The sequence below is a fragment of the Salvia splendens genome, chromosome 21 (genome assembly GCF_004379255.2).
Source record: "Salvia splendens isolate huo1 chromosome 21, SspV2, whole genome shotgun sequence".
In the NCBI taxonomy this organism is placed as follows: domain Eukaryota; kingdom Viridiplantae; phylum Streptophyta; class Magnoliopsida; order Lamiales; family Lamiaceae; genus Salvia; species Salvia splendens.
In genome coordinates this window covers 22088528-22109672 of record NC_056052.1, presented here as the reverse complement: position 1 = coordinate 22109672, position 21145 = coordinate 22088528, and the positions used below count along the sequence as shown (strand labels likewise).

The window sequence follows — 21145 nt, the reverse complement described above, 5'->3', positions numbered from 1 at the left end:
ATTATTATTATTATTATTATTATTATGATTATGATTATGATTATGATTATTATTACAGTAGCAGTAGTGCAAATGGAATTAGAATAGTAGTACTAGTAATGTGGAAGCAATTCAATAGAATCTGAAATTCACAAACTTGTTCTCCAAGAAGAAGCATATGTAGAAGTGTATCTGTGAATGCACATATCACAATAACTGAAAATTTAATGAAAAAAAGCAAAATAGGATGTGGAGACAGAGAGAGAGAAAAGGTGATGGAGACACAGAGAGAGAAGGTGGTGCAAATTGACGAAAATGTCCCTAACCATAATAATATTATCATGGTTGACGAAAATTGAATATACTCTATTAGTTAGGAACAGTACAAAATGTAAACTAATTATTGTTAAAATAAACAATCGTCAATCCATCACTGATCGAACTCGAACTCGTTTATGGATTTGTTCTCAGCAATAGCTAGCTTCAATGACATTTAATTAAGTATACATGGTTATAAGATATTCATACATTTCTCAGTCAAGTATCATAATTAGTAGAGAGAGTGTGTGGCTAAGAGGGTATCCCCAAATTAAATTGGCGTGGATAACATGTTTAATTGATTGAGATGAACAAAATACCAATTCGTATTTCAAACAAAAAAACAATGACATCCAAAATATACAATGTGATAAATATTAGTATTACCAACATAGTACTAATAATCACGCAATTAACAACCATGATGATGATAGTGTTTCTCAATCAATAATTTTCTCTCGTGCATGAATTATTTTATTTTTAATGTACTTAACTACCAACTGTTTATTTGAGTTTTTTACATCTTGAAATGAATTAAGATAAGCTTTGCAAAAGCAAGAAAATGATCCAAAAAGTGGCGATTGAAAGTTGTCAGCGCGAGTGGATGGAGCTCAAAGAATCAATCCTACATGCATGCATGCAGTACACAATATTTTCCAAAAATGTGGCAATATAATGCATGCAGTTTTTTACTTTTTAGAGAGTTTGTTTTTCTATTTTAAGCCTAACTGAGAAATTATTTGTTTGTATCACACCTGCATCTGCTTTATCACTGAAGAAAATCTCTGCAAAAATACTAATTCATTGCAGATCAATTAATGGAGTCTGACAAATAAATGAATGAAGAGAAGTGATACTAGGAAATTGGATAAAAAGTAGCGATTGAAAGTTGTGAAATCGAACATGCAGTAGACAGTAGTTTTGTGTTGATTTGCAAATACTACTAGTATATTTGTATGTAGAGAGAGAGAGAGATGAAAAGTTGGGAGTGTGGAGGCAGCGTGCCATATTCCACAATCCTGGGATATGATTTTAATGTGGGCCGCACTTCTCCTATTACCTATCTGTTTTCTGTTATATTTAAAGTTACTTTTTAAAATCTCTTTTAAGTACTGACTTTTTCATTTTCTTTACACTACATCGAAAATATTCATGATTCTAGTATAGGAAACAATTTTTCTTAATGAAACCTCGTTCAAAAACCATTCTCAACAATTTCATACTTTACATATTAATTAATTTTGGAGCAGTTTGAATTCTATCCCCTAATGTTGTAAAACAAGCCAAACTCAACATCTAGAAAGCCATATAGTACTATAAGTCAAAACAAAATTAATACTCGTATTAAAGAAGTATGGCCATCCCAATAGCAATTCAGGTTACCAGATGATGAATTTATTGAATGCTACATACACCATAGCAAGCAGCAAATCATCCACAACCAAATCCAAACCTCATAGTACTAAATTGAATAATACATCCTCACTCAGGCACCATCTCCCTGTTTAATTATATGCACAAAACCAGCTACAGACATACTAATTGTGAAGACGGTTGATCAACACCGGAGAGCTTCTACCTCCCTCCTTAGTCCTTGCAAAAGATGGCAATGCAAATAAGCAAAACCGTAGCTGAGTGTCTTTGCGAGTATAGATTGCAATCAGCACCATGAAAATTTGGGATAAAAATGATCTCTTACATTCATAATGGCTCTGCTCTGGACGTGCGTGTATCAAATTCAGTGGCAGATAAATAGTCTGAGAAATTACACATAGCTTGATGAATCAAAAACAGGGACAATAGTAGTATATTTGAAGAAGCCTGGCTAAATTACAGAACGTTGTAGCTAGTTATGCTTTCTATATTAGCTTAGTGCACCATGCTGGTGGAATCAGCAAGAAAATTTAGGAGCTTCGATAAAGAATGGATGAGAAGATACCTCGCAGTTGTAAAATATAATCTCCCTTCTGTAGTCAAGACCACCATCCAACTTATCAATACAAAATCAACAGTTGAGCATAACAGAAATCCTATAATGCCACTGCAACAGGAAGGAGAAGCTATCAGAATATCAACTTACACATTGCAATTTAAAATGAGCCAGAATCTTGACTTATGAACCCAGTAAGTAATTAATGAGAAAAAAGAGAAGTGGCAGGTTATTGAGCATTTAGATGCAGTTTGATAACTTGTAATTAATCGTTTAATTACCTCGGATATGTAGGGACACTATCCCAAATATAACGGACAGAGCCTTAAAAAATGTCTCGGCATATAAATAACACATCCTGAATCAGCCACATACTTTCTGCCATATTACAAAGAACACCAATGCTCTGGAAATGGTCTCAAAAATAGGTCTCTCCACAAGCAATTAGAAAGTTGTAGCCGGATACCCCACTCATACAACAAGATCCTATCATCAAGATAAAAATAATGAAGAATACACTTGGAAAAGGTGTTCAAGTAACTATAATAATGACAAAGGGTATTTAAGTATTCAAACATAATTTCAATTACTATCAAATGATATCCTTCAGAATAACAATAGAAATTAAAACCACCAGGTCAGAAGAATGGTGCTAGAGTTGAAATGAAAATGTTGTTGACTGTAAAGGCTAAACTAAAAATCAGTATTCAAAGATATAGTTGATTTTTCGATCAACTATTCTCTCACCTCTGCTGGTTCATTGGTATTGTTTCGTAGTAATTTATTTGTTTAGTTTGGATTGGTGGAGAATGGATGATAGTAATAAGAAGTGGTCGGCAAGAAAACCGCCTCTCCCTGTGGATCGGCTGCGGTTTAATGAATTAATGGTCAATTCCATTGCGAGGGCCTTGTTGTTACAGATCGAGGATCGAGCACAAGCACAAAGGCTTCAAATATTGTTAACCTGATTCTACATTAATCTATTCATTTGCTATTGATTTCTGATGGTAGGAGCAGGGGTGCTTTGCTTTAATTCGCAATTATAGTTTGAGGATTTCTGTAGTTACTCGGTTTATTAATTGATATATATATAGAGAGAGAAACACAGTAGTACTAGCATTTTATTTGCTCTGTATTGTCTTCTATCCATCTGCTGGGGCTGAAGCAGAGAAGGGATACAAACAAACATTGTTACCTTCATTGCCATGAAACTAATCTAGTAAGTATTTGATACATACGCAACTGCAAACAAACGACGCATACAGTCTTCCAGGTGAAGCAATCAAGCTCCAGATTGACGAGTGTTGATAGGCAGAAAGCTATTGTTCACTAGTTAGTTAATCATAAGGTGTATCAGATTTTCATTTGTATCTTCCCTAATTGTGTAGCAGTATCTGTAAGATGATTATAACTCCAAATTTTGTGAATTTGTATTTATTCTAGTAAATGAATTGTGCATTTCGAGATCCATCAATGTAGGAGTAGTTAACAAGAAGCTTCCAACTCAAACTGAACTTGAATTTCTAACATAATCATAACTAAATGGTAGTCTACAATCTTGATGAAATCAACCTTTTTGTAGCAAAATAAGTAGATTCTATGTAGTTAAAGGATGAATCATCCAACCATGTATAAATGGCAGAAAAAATCATCTTCCACCTTTTCTGCAAATCTGTAGCTGTTGTTGCATTTCTATTTAACCAGCTCAAACAATGAATGCTTCAAAGCATTTGGATCTAAGTCTGCTCTCATAGCCTTCAATAACAAAACAGATGCCAACATGAGAGTGAGAGAGAGAGAGAGAGAGAGAGAGAGAGAGAGAGAGAGAGAGAGTTTTAGGAAAATACCTCCACAGTGAGAACATTGGACACCAAGCCATGGAGTGTGGAGACATTGACATCTGCAACCTCAAGTCCTAGGCAACCAATGGCATCAATCAACCGTGAAAAGGCACCCTGCCTTTGCTTGCTTATAACCTTCACCAAGAAATCTTTCACCCCGAGTTGGAACACTTCAACTCCCACCTATGCATTGTGCAAAAAACTCAACATCAAACTTCACTATAAACAAAATTTGGTTAGATTCCAAAGACCTGATGTGTTTTCCTTACCAGGATTGCGGTGTTTTCACTTGCACTACCCTTCTTATCTGCACAATCCCTCACCAACAACGGACATTCTGCTGTGGCATTAACCTCGTTGCGGTCTTCCTCTTCTAATGCTTTGAGTTCTTGGTTATATTTTCTGATACAAACCTCCAACTCCTTTATGTAATCAGCTGCATCAACCAATGTACCAACTTTATCCATCTGCAAGCAAGAAAACAGTTTCAATTTCAATCATAACTGGAAATATGGTTCCCAAATTGCAACTGTGTGATATTTTTCATTAAACCTTGGAGATGTTTGGGACTAGTGCACGAAGAGCATACTCCCGATCTTTGATCCTCTTCCTCCGATTTCTCTCAGTCATAAGATTCTTTGACAAGAAAGGTCCCCTTTCCATCACCCGCCTAGTTTTCGCGCCTACTTTCTCATCGCCATTATTACTCAATGCCAGATCTGCGCACTTTCTCCTTCTCAATCTTGGTAATTCGACATTACCCTTGCTTGACTTCTCCTTCGACATCTCACTTAATGTGCGATGATCAGGGCCTAGTTGGAGTACCTGATGCTCGTTCGAAAGACTGGAACAAGTGGACGATCCCTCAAAGCTAGAATAGTTTTTTGGTTGGGACATTTGGCAACCAAGATTTGGATAGTGCAACCAAGGGGGCAAGTTTAATTGATAACTACTTTCCACGCTTTCTTGTTTGAGAGTGCCTCTAAAACGAGCAGAGATGTAGTCGATGGTCTTCTGATCTCTTGGTACCTGAAAACAGAACCAAAATTCATCCTCAATGTTTCATCAAAACACCATGTGAGATTTCACCATGGGAACAAAAGCCTTACATGCTTAGAGGTAAAGAGTTCGATTAAACCCCACGTTACCGGGATGAGGACTTGTGTTCCATTTGATTCCTGCAAGTCATTCATATCAACAAAGGGACCTCTCAATCAAGGCTAGAAATTGATGATGATGCTTGTATCCAAACAACACAAATCTAAATTTCAATCATACTCAATTTGCAGTGTCAACGTTGTTCAATGCTTGTTTAATTCCTAAAAGCCTATTTCAACAGAAAACACAATTGCACTGCAGAATTTAATTAGATGATTGAACTATAAGTTTTAGAGAATATTGCTAGGAACATACATCATCGTCGTTGCTCCGAGCAGTCGTCCACCTCGCCCGTTTCGACATTACAACATCTCCATGAACCCTACCGAATCACACCATTCAGAAACACACACTCAGTAGCAAAATTGATGAATTAAAGCAGTGAAAAATGAGTTACCCTGAATACAGAGGAATGGCAGAGGGCAAGTGAGCAAGCTTCCTGCAAGCATTACTCGTAATCGGGTGCTTAATCAAACTATCCTTGCATTCATCAATCAGATTAACACCCATAATTTTGACCCCATCACCACTTCTTCCACTACTGCAACAGCACGCCCCCCACTCAATAAATCTGTAAACAAAAAGGCAAATCAAATTGCGAATTCTCTCAGAGTACAACATAATTAACAGAAAGTACAAACCTCGAGGGATCATCGCCCAGCTTCCAAATCACACAGTAATCCCATGGCTGATTGTTGACGAGGGGCCTCAGCCACTCAATTCCTTTCTCCAAACTTGCTGCCATTTCAAGCATTTCTCTCCAAGCAGATAATTTCTTGATGAGAAATTGAAAGGGCGCCTTTATAATAGTTGTATCTCTTTGCATTCAATGATTGATCTCTGGTTAAAGCTTTGGACGACAGGCATAACCAACTTTACAAATCGCCAGTGTACTCCTCTCTCTCTCTCTCTCTCTCTCTCTCTCTCTCTCTCTCTCTACTTCATCACAACAAAAATCGAATCTGATTCTCTCTGCGTTGATGATGATAGCTAAAATCGTAGAGACGAAAAGTGGGAAAAGAGGTGAAAAATGGCACAAGAAGTTTTCAAAACGATCACTTGATAACTGAACGTGACCATTTTTGGGAAGGGGGACCAAAACAAACAGCAAACTAAAAGATGAAAACTGAAAAACAAAAAACATTCTAGAGATATCTTAAATTGAGCACAATAGCTTATTATACATATGAAAACTTCAAAAATACTAGAGACAAGCACAAGTAGGGGTGGGTAGGTACGGTATACCTTACCGAAACCACCATACCGTATACCTTACCGTAAATACGCAACCGTATACCTTACCGAAACCACCATACCGTATACCTTACCGTAAATATGGTATGCGAAAAAATCATACATTTACCTTACCAAAGTTTTCGGTATACCGAACTTCGGTATACCTTATTTTCGGTATGACGAATTTCCTTACCGATACCGTACCTCATTTTCGGTATACCTTACTGAAGTTCGGTATACCTGACTTTCAACATCAATTAATATAGAAAATTAGAGTTTTTAGAATATTATTTATATTTTATAATTTTAAAAATAAATTAAATATAATTTATTCATAATTATATTTATATTTCACAATAGATTTTATAATTTAAAAATATATAAAATATATTTTATATATAATTTTGCTTATATTTTTGTGGTATATACCTTAGTTTACGGTATATACCTTAATTTACGATATATACTGAATTTCGGTATGGAGCGGTATACCGCGGTATTTGAAAATCCATACCGTTACCTTACCAAAATTTTTCGGTAAGGTATCATACCGTACCGAAAGTCACGGTATACCAAAAATTCGGTATTTTCGATATTTTTTCGGTACGATAAGGCCGGTATTTCGGTATTTTTCCCCAGCCCTAAGCACAAGACATTAATTGAGAAAACATAATAATGAGAGAAAAAAGGGGGGGAAAACGATAGTATATCGTAAATTTTGGTCTTTGCTTACTTTCCAATGGTGATTCGAGACTCTAAGTCACTTCAATTATTTGTCAAGAATTCTTGATCAACCACTTATTATAGTAGTATATGTAGAATACGACTAGAGTAAAACTACAATTTAAATGTATACACGAATACAACATCACAGGAATTGTTGTAATATGACAAGTATCATTTTCATCGTCACAAATTTGAAAACACACTCGTCTTTGGCATAAAAATGGATACAAGTAAATTTTTATTATTCTGACAAAATTATCCTCATTTGACAGTATATGATTTATGAAAAATAAATTTAAAACATAGTTATATTAAAATGAATTTTCTTGAGAGATTTGAGGGTTGTCACTATATGGCATGGTAGCATTAACGATTCTAAAATATTAAAATTGAATTGAATTCATTATATAAATTTTCTGCAACTACCAAAATTGGTATTCTAATTATAAAAGTAAAATTTAAAAAGATATACTTATAAATTAGGCTTTGTTTTAATATGAAATTTGATTGTTTTAAATCCAAACTCTCTCTATAAATATTTATTTGAATGGCGTGGGGATATTGTTAGACAGAATATTTGTATATCTTGGGGTGTGTACTATGGCTTTTCTGGAGGTACAGTACTTACTCTCTTGTATTGTACCTTTATGCTGTTCTTTAGTACATTCAAAACTGTAGACCGGTTTAAGGGCACCCGCAACGCGTGCCGCCGGCGTTCCGCGTGCCGTTCCGCCGGAACGGTTTCGCCGCGGAACGCGTTGCGGCGCACCGTTCCGCTCCCATTCCGTTCCGCGTGCCGACGGCACGGAACGCGGCACGGCTTGTGCCGTCACGCGCTCAGGCGACGTGGCGCTCCCCGCTTCGTGCGTGCTTCCCACTCGCCGGCCCGCGAGTGGGACACGTCAGCGATGACGCAATAATTAATTTTTTTAAAAAAAATATATATTTTTATAAATTTTTTTTTTAAAACGGTCATATTACCTTTTTTTAACTTTTTTTTAATTTTTTTAATTTTTATTTTTATTTTCTTATTCTATAAATACACCTAATTTATTACATTTCACACACAACTACACATCTACTCTTCCTAAACCAACATCAATTCCTCTCCAATTTTCTATTTCAATCTCCTTCACAAAATGTCCGGCGACGGGAATTACGGCGGTGGCGGCTCCGGTGGGTGGGATCTCAACGCGTTCGGCGATTGGGAGACCATGTACAACACACTAGGTGTTCCGGGTCGTCGACGCCGGGCACCCAGGGGTCGGCGACGCCGGGTGGGTACCAACCACCCACTTTCGATGTGGATGCCTACACTCGACCACCCGGCTCGCGGCTTTCTCAGGGTTTGTCCCAGATTCGGGAGGATATCCCCGTAGAACCCACCCAGGGAGGAAGCCGAGGCGGTGGAAGCTCTAGGGCTGCGTCTGAGGCACCCGAGGAGGATGAGGAGGAGGAACTGGAGGATCTGGGCCGGCATCCGTTCAACAACGAAGAAACTAAGGCGGTGTACACCGCCTGGCTCACCGTCTCGTACGATCCCATCGTCGGGAACCAACAAGCCGCCAAGTGCTTCTGGGAAAAGGTCCGTGATGTCTACCACCAGACTAAGCCGAAAGGGGCCCGGAAGCGCAAATATACAATGCTCCGTGCTCACTTTGGCCGAGTCGACGCACAGGTCAAAAAATTTTGCGGCATCTACTCGGCCGAAGCGGCGAACTACCAAAGCGGAGCTTCGGGCGCCGACATTCTGAGGGCTGCTTTGCGCGTCTTCTACCAGGACACCGGTCTACAGTTCAAATATGTTGATATTTGGCAGCTCGTCAAGGACGAGGAAAGGTGGGCCGGCGGTGTCTGCTCGAGCTCGGGCTCAACCTCAAAGCGCACGAAGCACACGGCGAGCGGCCACTACTCGTCTGGTGACACCGGTGAGGCCAGCGAGGGTACACCGCAGGTGTTTGGGGGTACGGGGGATCCAACGCCCGACGAATACGGGGGATCCAGCCATGGGCGCCGTCGGCCGCAAGGGACGAAGGCGGCGAAGACGGCTAGAGCGAGGAAGGGCCTAGGCGAATCAAGTCAGTCGGCCTCGGGATCGGGCTCACGGGGAGGCTCGGACACACTTATGGTGGCGTACATGACCCCCACAATGGCGGACACTTCCCGCTTCTCGTACGCCCAATTCACGGCCTGGTGGAACGGAATTGTGTATATGGCATCACAACTTGGCCTTCCGACTCCCCCCAACCTCGACCGCCTCCGGAGGATGATTCGCCGGCGGAGTAGTTTTTTTATTTTCCCACGTTTAATTGTGTGTTTTTTATTTTGTGTTTTTTATGTTTTTAGGATTTTAATTGTGTGCTTTTTTTTATTTTTTTTAAGTTTAAGTTGATTTTTTTTTAATGTTGTGTGTTTTTTAATAAAGTGTGTTTGTTTTTTATTAAAGTGTGTTTATTTAAATTGAATTGGGTTGGAAATAAAAAAAATGAAATTGAATGAATAGTAATTTAAGGAACGGTTAAGGAACGGTTAAGGAACGAAGGGTTGCAGGTTCCGTTCCTTAGTTAAGGAATGGAGTAAAAAAGTACAGTGGGGCCCTCAAATAGTGGTTTAAGGAACGGTATAGGAACGGTATAGGAACAGCGTTGTGGATGGCCTAATACAACAAAAATAATACTCTAATACAGTAATTAGGTCTTGAGTTGCATATCGCTTTTTGTTTGATCTTGAAAGACGAAATTTATTTCATTTTCGATCTGCTATTTCTTCTCACAACGTGAAAATAAGTACTCTCTTTTCCATTAGTACTTTAGGGGGTGTTCGGTTGACAAGATTAAATCTCATGATTAAATATGTATCATGTTTGGTTCATAAGATCGAACCCTTCAACTTAATCCTAGATGGATAGTCTCATGATAATTAGTCATAGTCTCCCCCAACTAAAATAATCCCACAACTTAATCCTAGATGGATAGTCTCATGATATTAGTCATGGCAACCGAACGCCACCTAGAAGTAAAGAAATATTGTTTAAATTCGTCGAGAATTCAATTAAATTTTACTTTTGTCATTGTAAATCGAAAACAACATGGATTAAAAATCAAAGCAAACCCTCCCCATCACAGATCAATACCATCATAAATTAATAGAGAATCAAGGCTAACAACTAACCTTAAAAAATAAGAAGAAAAATTTGACAAACTCAATTCACATTAAAAAGAGGAATACACCATTACCAAAAAGATGACAATTCATCCAGGCTAAAATCCCCCAATAAATACAAATAGATCAATTCATATTGATAGCCTTCAGATTTATTTTTTTGACTAAATCAATTTTGCAAATTTGAGAAACAATAAGAAAGAATTAAAAACCGCTGCACCCCTGTTTTCAAAACGTTGACGACGATTGGGTTGGGATCTGATCCTTATTAATCCACCGAAGCTTGAGAATCGCTAATTGAATGATCTCCTCAATATAATCATCACACCACTGGCCATTCACGTCGAACAAAAACCCGACCAAGGATGCGAAACTCTTAATCGATCTAGATAATCCGGAATCCTTACCGTGAGTTTCAGCATTGGATGGTTCTTCAGATCGAAGCTTGGTTGAATCTATGGTACCACTTTCTCGGCAACTTGTATTCATTCTGTATCTCACGAATCAACTCCATCACGCTGGGAATTATTAAACCCCATCGGATCCGGATCCGCGATGATCTTCTTTTTGCCGCGGTTTTCTCTTTTTATTCATCCTGCACACAAAAGAATACGAAGAATAAATCGGAGATGAAGAAGCGATTAATTGTCCATCTAATTTAACAAAATAAGGAGCAAAAAAAGAAATTAATTGAGAATTTACTATTATTTGTTCCGATTCCGATCCCAAAAAAGAAATTATTTGTTTTTCTAACTAAATACTAGTAGTACTATACTAAGTAATATTTATTTATTGGCATTTGAAAAGAAATAAAATAATTGTTGTGGATCTATTCATTTTCACTACAAATGCATAAATTCTGTTTGTAACTTTCTCCAAATAGCGCACGCCATTCACTCTTCTTTAAACAACACATCAGAAAAACCCAAAACATAAAACCACACTCGAGAGGAATACAGAAACGAAAAAAAAGCCCAAAAACAAATCCACCCAATGAGAACATTAGATTAGGAGTAGGAGTAGTATATAACATTAGATTTGAATTCATGACATATCAATAAATTTAATTCATAATAATGCACTCAAGAACTTGCTATATAACATTAGTATTTGAGTTCATGAAATTTAATTTAAATAATGCCCTCAATAGTTTGCTATACACTATATTAGATTTGAATTCAACAATACCAATAAATTTCACTCTATTATATATATATATAGCCTTTGTTAGGCATATTGGTTAACGGGACAAGAATTTTAATTTGTATACAATTTTTTTGGGGTTGGCCGCAAATTCATCACATTTTTTCCTCACCATACACATTTTTCGTGAAAATCAATTTCCTACGATAAATTCCAACGCATTTTCCGCTTCAAAATTTTTTATCATTCTCCCATCACATCTTCCTCACAAAAAAACCATAACCTAATTATAAAAAATCCCCAATTCCATCCCTTTTAATTCGATCACCATCAAAAAACCATCCACACGCACACATCCCATCCCATCCCATCTGATCAATGGATGCGGCGGAGCTGCGGCGCGTGTTCAGCATGTTCGACCGCAACAACGACGGCACGATTAGCCGGAAGGAGCTGAGCGAGTCGATGGAGAAGCTGGGGATCCACATCCCGGAGAAGGAGCTGTCGCAGATGATCGACAAGATCGACGCCAACGGCGACGGCTGCCTCGACGTGGATGAATTCGGAGAGCTCTACGCCGCGATCATGGAGGACGAGGGCCGAGGGGACGAGGACGAGGACATGCGCGAGGCATTCAACGTCTTTGATCAAAACGGCGACGGATTCATCACCGTGGAGGAGCTCCGCGCCGTGCTGTCGTCGCTCGGGCTCAAGCAGGGCCGCACTATTGAAGATTGCAAGCAGATGATCATGAAGGTCGACGTGGACGGCGACGGCAGGGTTAACTATGATGAGTTCCGCCAGATGATGAAGGGCGGAGGCTTTGCCGCTTTGACTAGTTAAATTTCTTCTCCTTCCTTCATTAACATGCAAAAACCAAACCAATTTTTTTTTTAAATTTTACTACTAGTATTTTCTTTTTAAGTATATTATACTATATTATTAATATTGTAGTTGTTTTGGGACTAATATATCATATATATTTGAATGGAATTTATCTGGCATATATCTACCTCCTTCTCTTTTAGAATCAGAGTCGCGTGTACATGTAACCCTTTATTAGGTCTATTTTTTAGGGAAAATTGGAGCATATCTAAAATCAAGAATGTGTCTCAATTTGGTGGGTATGGATTCCCCATGAACATTTTCCATAATTTACACCATTAAATTAGGTGATTAATTTGTCATTGAATACGTGCCAGCACTACTCAGCAGCTTCCCACCACATACTAAAGGTTGGTATACAGTTTTACTCCCTCCGTCCTCTAATAGGAGTCCCTCTTTGACCGGGCACGAGTTTTAAGAAATGTAGAGAAAAGTTGGTTGAAAAGTTAGTGAAATGTGGGACCCATATTTTTATATTGGTTTTATAATAAAATGTGAATGGAGTGAGTTAGTGGAATGTTGGGTTTACTACCATTTATGGTAAAAATGAAGAGTGACTCTTAATGGGGAACGCTAAAATGGAAATTAGTGACTCTTATTCGGGGACGGATGAAGTATTTGTTTAAAGGTTTGTCGATAAATGGACTCAAAACATGTGGAGTACTATTTGGATTCATGATTGCGATGTACTAGCTTGTAATTTCCTAGTATGTTAATTACAGAATGATTGATTGTGATGCTTGGGGTTCTTAGTTTAAGCGAATTGATTATATATATGGAGTAATTATATTAACAATTGTTAACCAAAAATAACTAAATAAACAACCACAATCTAAGAATTAGTTCGAATTTTTTTATTATAAGTTCATTATTTTAATTGGGAACTTTTGCCTATTGTAGTTTGTTTTAAATTTTAGCGATGAGAATGCAATATGAAATCTCAGTATATTTTTTTTACAAGATAATAGAGGGTTGCATCCATTTTATAAATTCAAAAGAAACTGACCCAATATTAATGGGCATTCTGTACTTAATCTACAAAGGTCTAGGCTCTTTTGATCACTTGAAGAAATAGAAATTATGTTACTTAAATTTTGCATAATGGATGCTGAAAGACGAATGCCAAATGATTCAAAAGAATTATTTATCTATATTTGTTAAGATACTAAAATAGCCAAAAAATTTTGGGGAAGAACATGTCACCGCCGCTGGACTTATACAAGATGAATCTAATAGTTTAATTGTGCATGCATAATTTATAAGATAATTATTTAAACAATCTTTGAATGTTAATTACAGTATATCAATAGAATTAAGCTATAATGGGACAATATCAACTGATCAAGTTGAAATTTTATGTTCTATGATCTATGGACTACGATAGTGTTTCTCAACCAATTATTTTTTCCCGAATTTCGTTAGGCTCATGAATTAATTATTTTAATGTATTTAGCTACCAAGTGTTAATCTGAGGCTTTTAGCCATCGGACATTTTGACTTTCTAGTTTAATTATTATAAGCCGAGGTCTTAATTAGGCGCCTCTTTCTAAAATTAAGAACTTCGCCGCAGGTAATCTAAATTTCAATGTATTTACTGTTTAATGATTATTATATTACAAAACAAAAAAACCTTCACAAACTAATAAAGGAGTAATAAATAACAAACCAACAAATCAAAAATACCAAATAGATAAGGACTAATATATACTCAAACAAGCCATATTGAATTTTGTTTCAATTTTGTTTCTATAATATATGGTTGTCATTTGTCAAAGCCTTGCAAAATCGTCAGCATCGTCAAGTGGATGACTCCTGAATGCGGTACTAAATTTTTGTAAAAAAACCTTCAATTTTAATTATAATACTCCGTATTACTTTTATTTATAAATATAGTCATTCTTATTTATAAGATTAACCCTTGAATTATACTCCCTCTGTCCCGTGCTACTCGCACGTTTGCTTTTCGGCTCGTCACAAAGTCCTTACACTATTTATAATTTAAGTTAGAATTAATGCATTTAATTAATATGTTAGTTTAAGTTAAGAGCTCTTTTATTAAGTGATGTCTCATTACACCTAAAATTCTTTTTTAATTACACAAAAAAATCAATCCCAAATTTACGGCCTAAAATGAAAAGTGCGAGTAGCATGGGACGGATGGAGTACTAACTAAGGAGTACTAATAATTGTACCGTTATGCATCAAAACGGTACTCTATTAGTATGCTATTAAATTTTTCTGTTTTTATGCTACTAATAAATGTCCAATTTAACGTTTCAAATAAGAAAAAATCACACAAATTTTTTGTAAACTCAGCAATTCACATAATGAAATAGTTAAGGCGACCCCATTAAACAGCACACACCAAAATTTAGGCAGTCTCTCTATACTACAAAAGCCTTGGTCATAATCCATCAACAAATTAACTAAATCCCCCAAACCACCGATAATATTAATTTGTGGATAAGGATAAATCCCCATTCCTCCATCTCTCCACAAATTTACACCACACGTCACTCACCACTCACTATATATACCCACACACACATAACAAACTCTTACAACCAATGTTTTAAAAACCGGACCGGACCGGACCGGCCGGTTCGACCGGTCGGACCGCAAACCGGTAAGTAGTCCGATCCGGTTCACTCCTTTAAACCACCATTGCATTGAACCGCCGTGAACCGGTGGAACCAGCCGGTCATATCGGTTGGACCGTGAACCAGAAACCGATTTTCTATTTTTTTTCAAAATTTTTAAAAATTTATTGTTGATAGAAGTTGAACTCATGACCTCTCTTCTAGTTAAGAAGACCTCTACCACTCCACCACATGGGCTCATTGAACAATTTGAACATTAAATATTTGTATACATTAACCATTAATTTTATCTAAAAAACTAATAATTTATTTTAATTTTATTATTCTTTAATATAATTGTTAATTATAATATATAATTATCATCCTTTATATTTTAATGATGCTCTACTTACCACCTATATTATTATTAGTACCATATAAGATTCATTATTTACTATAAATAAATTTTTTATATTACATACTTAATTTATATACCCTAGCTATTGACATTAATGAATAATCTTATCTAAACTAATTAATAAGTATTTAATTCGTATTTAATTATATACTATTATTTTACGAAATAAATTTTCTTAAATTAATATAAACATTATCTATTTTAATACATGAAATATTAAATTTTTTATCTAGACTAACTAATATTAAATATATATATCTGAATATATTTACTAAATTTTAATATTATTTATATTTATACAATCACTAATTATCTATAAGGTTTAATGTTTTGTGACATATTATTAATTGTAAATCATTTACTAAATTTAATATATTTTTATATATATATGCAACAGTAAAACGGTTAGACCGGTGGTTGGACCGGTTGAACCGTGAACCAGTAACGTCGCCGATTCGCTTGCCGATCCGGTTTTTAAAACATTGCTTACAACACACTACAAAATCAAAGCATAGTTTACCATAACATATATACAATGAGAAACACCTGGCTTAGAGGCTCTTGTATAGGCAGAGGAGCTTAATGGAATCCTATGTAGCATTATAATTAAAATAAGTAACATGCTGTAAATTTAGTAATTTACTGTATAAAAGTTTTCTTTTGGAGGGTGGAACATTTTAGAATGATCAATAATCTAAAAGATTATATTTTATTAGAAAAAAGGCCACTTCATGAATTCGTTTTATACTCCATCCGTTCCAGTTTAAGAATCTTGTTTTGTCATTTTCGTCCCTCCCAATTTAAGAGTCTCATTTAGAATTTATTATATTTGGCCATAAAATTTAATCTCATTGTTGATGAAATCTACACTCAAATGTCATTACTTTCATAAAAATAAAATAAAATAAAATCCTAAAACAAAAAAGTCAAAAGGGTCTCACTTTCTACTACCTCACTTCAATTATTACCAGTGTTTTAAAAACCGGCCCGGACTGGTCGATTCGATCGGTCAGACCGCGAACCGGCACGTGGTCCGGTTAGGTTCTGCCCCAAAAACCGTTAGTATGTTAGGCCGCCTTGAACCGTCGGAACCAGCCAGTCAGACCGGTTGAACCAGAAACCGGGAACCGGTTTTTATGTTTAAAATGCGAGACTAGAGGGGATTGAACCCCAGACCTCTAGGTAAGATACCAACATCTCTGCCACTCCACCACATGATCTTGAATGAAATATTTTGAACATTAATTATTGTTATACATTAAATCTATAATTTTTTGTCCACACAAATTAATAATTTGTGTTTAGTTTTATACTTTTAAATGATTGTTAGTTGTGATATATTTAATTTTAATTGTCAGCCACTAAATTTTATTTTTATTAGTATAATATATATATATATATCTATATATGAAAGAATAATTTTACCTAAGATTTAATATTATATATTATTAATATAGTTTATTACTCCATATTTACTAAATATTACTCCAAACTTACTAATAATTCAAGTTTAATTTTATGTATTAACTAATAATAATATTATAGCATATATTTATCCAAATTAACTAAAAATTCATGTTTAGTTTTATATATTGTCTATAATATTATTTCACCACATAAATTTTTTTGAGATAATATGAATTTTATCTATTTATATATGTAAAATATATACTTTTTGGTTACACTAATTACAAATTTATGTATTTAATAATTATTTAAATTTTACCATTCACTTATTTTAAATACTCTTAATATTTAATTTACTTAAAATGTTTAATATATGTTTTTGTTATATGTTACTATTAATTATAATCTATTACTCACTAAATTTAATATATTTTGTAAGAGTATATTTAATTTTATATTTGCAAGGTAAAACAGTTCGACCAGTAATTGAACTGGTCGGACCGGTTGAACCGTGAATCAGTAGCCTCGCCTGTTCACCGGCCTGTCCGGTTTTTAAAACATTGATTATTACACACTCCAACAACCACTACCTCACTTCATTTATAACACATTCCACCAATTTCTTAAAACTCGTGCTATAACTAAATCTTACTCTTAAACTGGGACGGAGGGAGTAATTTACTTAGTGAGAAATAATTTGTTTTCAATATTCCTTGATGTTTTTATAACGAATATCTTCTTCTATTTTCAAAGAAGCTCAAAGATTATATTTTTAGAATAAATATCACTTCATGGATTTGTTTTATAGTTTACTTGGTGAGAAATTTTTTTATAAATATTCCTTGATGTCCCATTTTTTAATTAACGTACGAATGAAAAAGAAAAAAATGAAACTAATGGCAGAAGAAGGAATATAACAGTTGCTTAACATATCTCGTAAAGGATACAAATCTAGTTTAATATTACATGATTTAATTTAACTTTATGCAAGAAAGTTTTTCTTATCAATTCGTTTTCTGAACATAAAATTAGTACAAGAGATGATAAAGAACTCTAAATCCAGCCATATCATTCTCAAATTTGTGGCAATGAGATGGTTGAGTACAGCATTTTCCTTCATGAGCTGTGTACCAGCTGCATCATAGCATGGCGAGGAAAGATGCCTGTGCGGGCCTTGCTCCGACTTTAAGCAGCTGTCCCGTTTAAATGATGCAGCTAAATTATAAGCTCGAAAGTTCTGGGGACGGTCATGATTAGACAAATACCACCAGCCAGCCATCCGAGCCATGGTTGCAGGAAAAGTAGTCGGATGGATGATTTGTTGACCGGCTGGAGACTAGTAAATGCGTTTGAGGAGCTTGATGAGTTCGTAAGTTCTTGCATCTCTACCAGAGTAGAGGCACAGATCTAGAGCAGTTAATCCATCCTGAGCAAGAACAGAATTGGTGAAGAAAAATAAGATGCGTAAAGAGCTGAACGTATAACATTTATAAAAATGAAGTGTATTTCACAGCCGATGACAAAAATAAGCACCTCGTGCCATTTCTCATAAGATGACTACTATGAGAGAGTAGCTTTGAAATTTTAAGACTAATCTCTGAAGCACAAAGAATACCAATAATCTATTTATCATTTCCTTCCAAGATCTTACCTTGTTCTTTAGAGATTTATCAGCGCCCTTGAGCAGCAAAAGCCTCAGTATATCTGTCCTACAGGATTGCACTGCTAAATGCAATGGTGTCCATCCATCCTGTTAGTAATATGAGAAAAAGAAAAAATTAAACTCAGGGTACCACATAAAATTGAGTCAAAATAGGTAGCTTACATTATCTTGAAGATTTATGTCAACATTGTACAATAACAAGATCTTTATCATCTGACTAGAAGCTGCGAAGACAGCATAGTGCAATAAGGTAGCTCCCTCCTGTTGTAGCAGAAAAATAACTCAGAAACAAAGCTAAAGCCAATAGTTCTTCACAGCTGTAACATTGGTAAAAACAAGGAGATAACATGTTAAAAAATACAAATACTTGGAACCGAAAAATGATAAACAAAAAAGCTGCTGGACTCCATGGTGAAGCTAGCGAATTGATACTGTAGTTGGTTCCTATTGCCAAATGTTGTCATGATAATGAATAAGTTAATTATGTTTATCGTGTTCCAATTATCATGTTTATCCAGAGGCAGAGGCAGGGCATACAATGAACAATAAGCAATAACATGACAGAGGAAGATCTTCTTAATCACAGTATATGATCCTAACAACAAGAGGTTTTAACTTACATTGTCACGAACAAATGGATTTGCTGATTCCCTTAAAAGGAAGTTAAATATAGCCTGCTTCTTGGCAAGTATTGCTTTGTGAATTGCAGTCAAACCAATCTCCCTAAAATACTCCTTCTTGGGATTATCAAGCAGCACGGGGCTCAGCTGCTTTATCTTCTCCTGCTTAATTTTCTCAAATTTATCCAGCCTCGCTTGCTCAATTTTATCCTGCCCCTCCGAATCCAGAGGCATAAGAGCCTGCCTCCGCTTCATCACCCGCGTGCCGTACTCCAATTCCTGCGCCATCTTCCGCCGCCCCTTCTTTGTGATGTTCAATTCCTTCTGGACGTCCAGCCACTCGTCCGGAATTAGGTTTTCCGCGGCGACATCCGCGTCTTTATTGGCAGTCGATGTAGTGGCGGAGCGCCTAGAATTGGTGGTGGTTTCGATAATCGTGTCGTGGAAAATGCCCTCTTCGTAGACGAGGCAGTCACCGATGGCAGGTTCGTCGTCGTAGAGAGGTTGGAAAGAGGAGTGGAGATGCTTGAGCGCGTGATTGTGGGTTGGTCTGTGAAATTGGATGGTGCGAGATTGAGAAAGGGGAGAGACTGGAAGGAGAGGGAATAGTAGAGGAAGGTTTTGGGGATTTTGCTGAACTGTTGATGTCCAAATTGCTGAGGACGACATGGCAGTGTAGGTGTGGGTGTGTGTGTGTAAGGAGAGAGAGCCTGGTGGAGAGGGGATGTGATTATTATGTATAACAACAATACATTTTTATTAATTGAATGAATATATAGTGATTTATTATTAATAACACTAAATTTTAGAATTATTATATAAAAATAAAATTAATTTTTATTTTATGAATATTGTTTCAAATTTTTATAAGACTACAAATATACGTAATAATCTACAGGACTCTGGGCATTACTATTTTCTTCTTATGTTTGCATTATGTTGCAGGCGGCTGCATCATTGAATTAAGTAATAGTTGGAGTCATGACAGACCTTAAGTTTTCAAAAAAATGACTGACTGTTAGATACTCCAATACTAAATCACACCAATACTCATATAATCTTTTAAATATTAGTAGATAATGATTGCAAACTAAACCGAAAAGAAAACAGAAGAAAGAAAGTTTAAGAAGAACAACTCTTTTAAGTTCCTTCAACTGCTATATCCGCAATTTCTAAAATGAATAGTGCCTGAAAATTCACAGTAAACTAGAGAGATATAAAAAAACATTGCTTCTGCCTCCCTCAAAACTTCACCATCGATAGAAGAAAATTATTTTAGCCATTGTATAAATCATGGTTTTTTTGTTCTATGGACTGTTGGTTGTAAGAGAGTGTGCTGACAGTTGCTTTTCTCTTGGATGCCAAGAATGATGCCTGCAAAAAATTGTGCAGCTCTCACTCTCCTATTCTAATCCTCTTATGAATTCTCTTATTTCTGTCTTGATGCAACTTCATATGCATGACTATTTCTTATATGAATTGGTTTTAAGCTGCGTGCAGAGATTTCTGGCAAAGTGCATATGATTTCTGCAAGACAATTGCTAATCTCTTTCTTATTGTTTTATGGGCATACATGTTCTAAATAGGATCAAATCATAAAGAAACTACTCAAAATAAAAACATAGTAAAACTGTAGAAAGGGAATACAAAATCAAGAATAGATCATAGAAGATTCACCACAAACGACAAACCAGTTTCTATTGCTTTTCTCTCATTCCAATCAGTGCACCTGCAATATCTGCAAAATTTAAAATGATTAGTGTTTCCACAATAAACACACAGATGATTTAGAGATAAGAAATATGAAGAGGTTGAATTTGTTTCACTGCAACTGGTTTATTATATAGACACTTGTTCTTGTAGGTTAATTATGTCGACAAAATTAATTTTTCTTTTTATTTTTCTCCTTAAAAAAACTTTCTTTTGGCTCTAAAAAACCTTGCTTAAGAGCTTAGCAGTGGTGCGGATGTCCCGGCGTACATTTCCACGGACATCCCAAAAACACCTCCTACCACGTCATACAGACATCCCACTGCATAATGGCAGACCTCCCCAAGGACATCTCGACGGACTTCCCACA

At 35.9% G+C, this 21145-nt stretch overlaps 3 protein-coding genes and 1 long non-coding RNA gene across 9 annotated transcripts; 1 reads left to right on the top strand and 3 right to left on the bottom strand.

The window, feature by feature from the left end:
• Positions 1–1620: 1620 nt before the first annotated feature.
• Positions 1621–6347, bottom strand: LOC121784544 (transcription factor bHLH90-like). Of its 5 annotated transcripts, XM_042182703.1 has the most exons (12): positions 5868–6347; positions 5624–5797; positions 5482–5548; positions 5178–5246; positions 4621–5097; positions 4338–4535; positions 4075–4251; positions 2975–3982; positions 2509–2713; positions 2237–2338; positions 1997–2054; positions 1621–1890 (listed from the first exon to the last, which is right to left on the bottom strand). In XM_042182703.1, exons 1-8 carry the CDS (start codon positions 6050–6052, stop codon positions 3920–3922), a joined length of 1410 nt encoding a protein of 469 aa, XP_042038637.1. In that variant the 5' UTR covers positions 6053–6347; the 3' UTR covers positions 1621–1890; positions 1997–2054; positions 2237–2338; positions 2509–2713; positions 2975–3919. The 5 variants fall into 5 exon arrangements, with proteins under 5 accessions (XP_042038637.1, XP_042038634.1, XP_042038635.1 ...); XM_042182700.1 differs by having other exon boundaries at positions 1621–2054; XM_042182701.1 differs by having other exon boundaries at positions 1621–2054; positions 3854–3982.
• A 4033-nt stretch (positions 6348–10380) lies between these two features.
• On the bottom strand, positions 10381–11304 carry LOC121784038. The gene is made up of 2 exons (XR_006046699.1): positions 11053–11304; positions 10381–10945 (listed from the first exon to the last, which is right to left on the bottom strand). It is a non-coding gene; the product is annotated as an uncharacterized LOC121784038 (long non-coding RNA).
• Positions 11305–11781: 477 nt separating this feature from the next.
• Positions 11782–12417, top strand: LOC121783997 (calmodulin-like protein 7). Its single transcript, XM_042182178.1, has one exon. The coding sequence runs from the start codon at positions 11872–11874 to the stop codon at positions 12334–12336; it is 465 nt and encodes a 154-aa protein (XP_042038112.1). The 5' UTR covers positions 11782–11871; the 3' UTR covers positions 12337–12417.
• Positions 12418–17691: 5274 nt separating this feature from the next.
• On the bottom strand, positions 17692–20841 carry LOC121785462 (ankyrin repeat domain-containing protein EMB506, chloroplastic-like). 2 transcript variants are annotated; one of them, XM_042183905.1, is made up of 5 exons: positions 20743–20841; positions 19066–19775; positions 18608–18706; positions 18434–18532; positions 17692–18208 (listed from the first exon to the last, which is right to left on the bottom strand). In XM_042183905.1, the coding sequence occupies exons 2-5, from the start codon at positions 19732–19734 to the stop codon at positions 18119–18121; spliced, it is 957 nt and encodes a 318-aa protein (XP_042039839.1). In that variant the 5' UTR covers positions 19735–19775; positions 20743–20841; the 3' UTR covers positions 17692–18118. The 2 variants fall into 2 exon arrangements, with proteins under 2 accessions (XP_042039839.1, XP_042039838.1); XM_042183904.1 differs by lacking the exon at positions 20743–20841 and having other exon boundaries at positions 19066–19887.
• Positions 20842–21145: the final 304 nt, after the last annotated feature.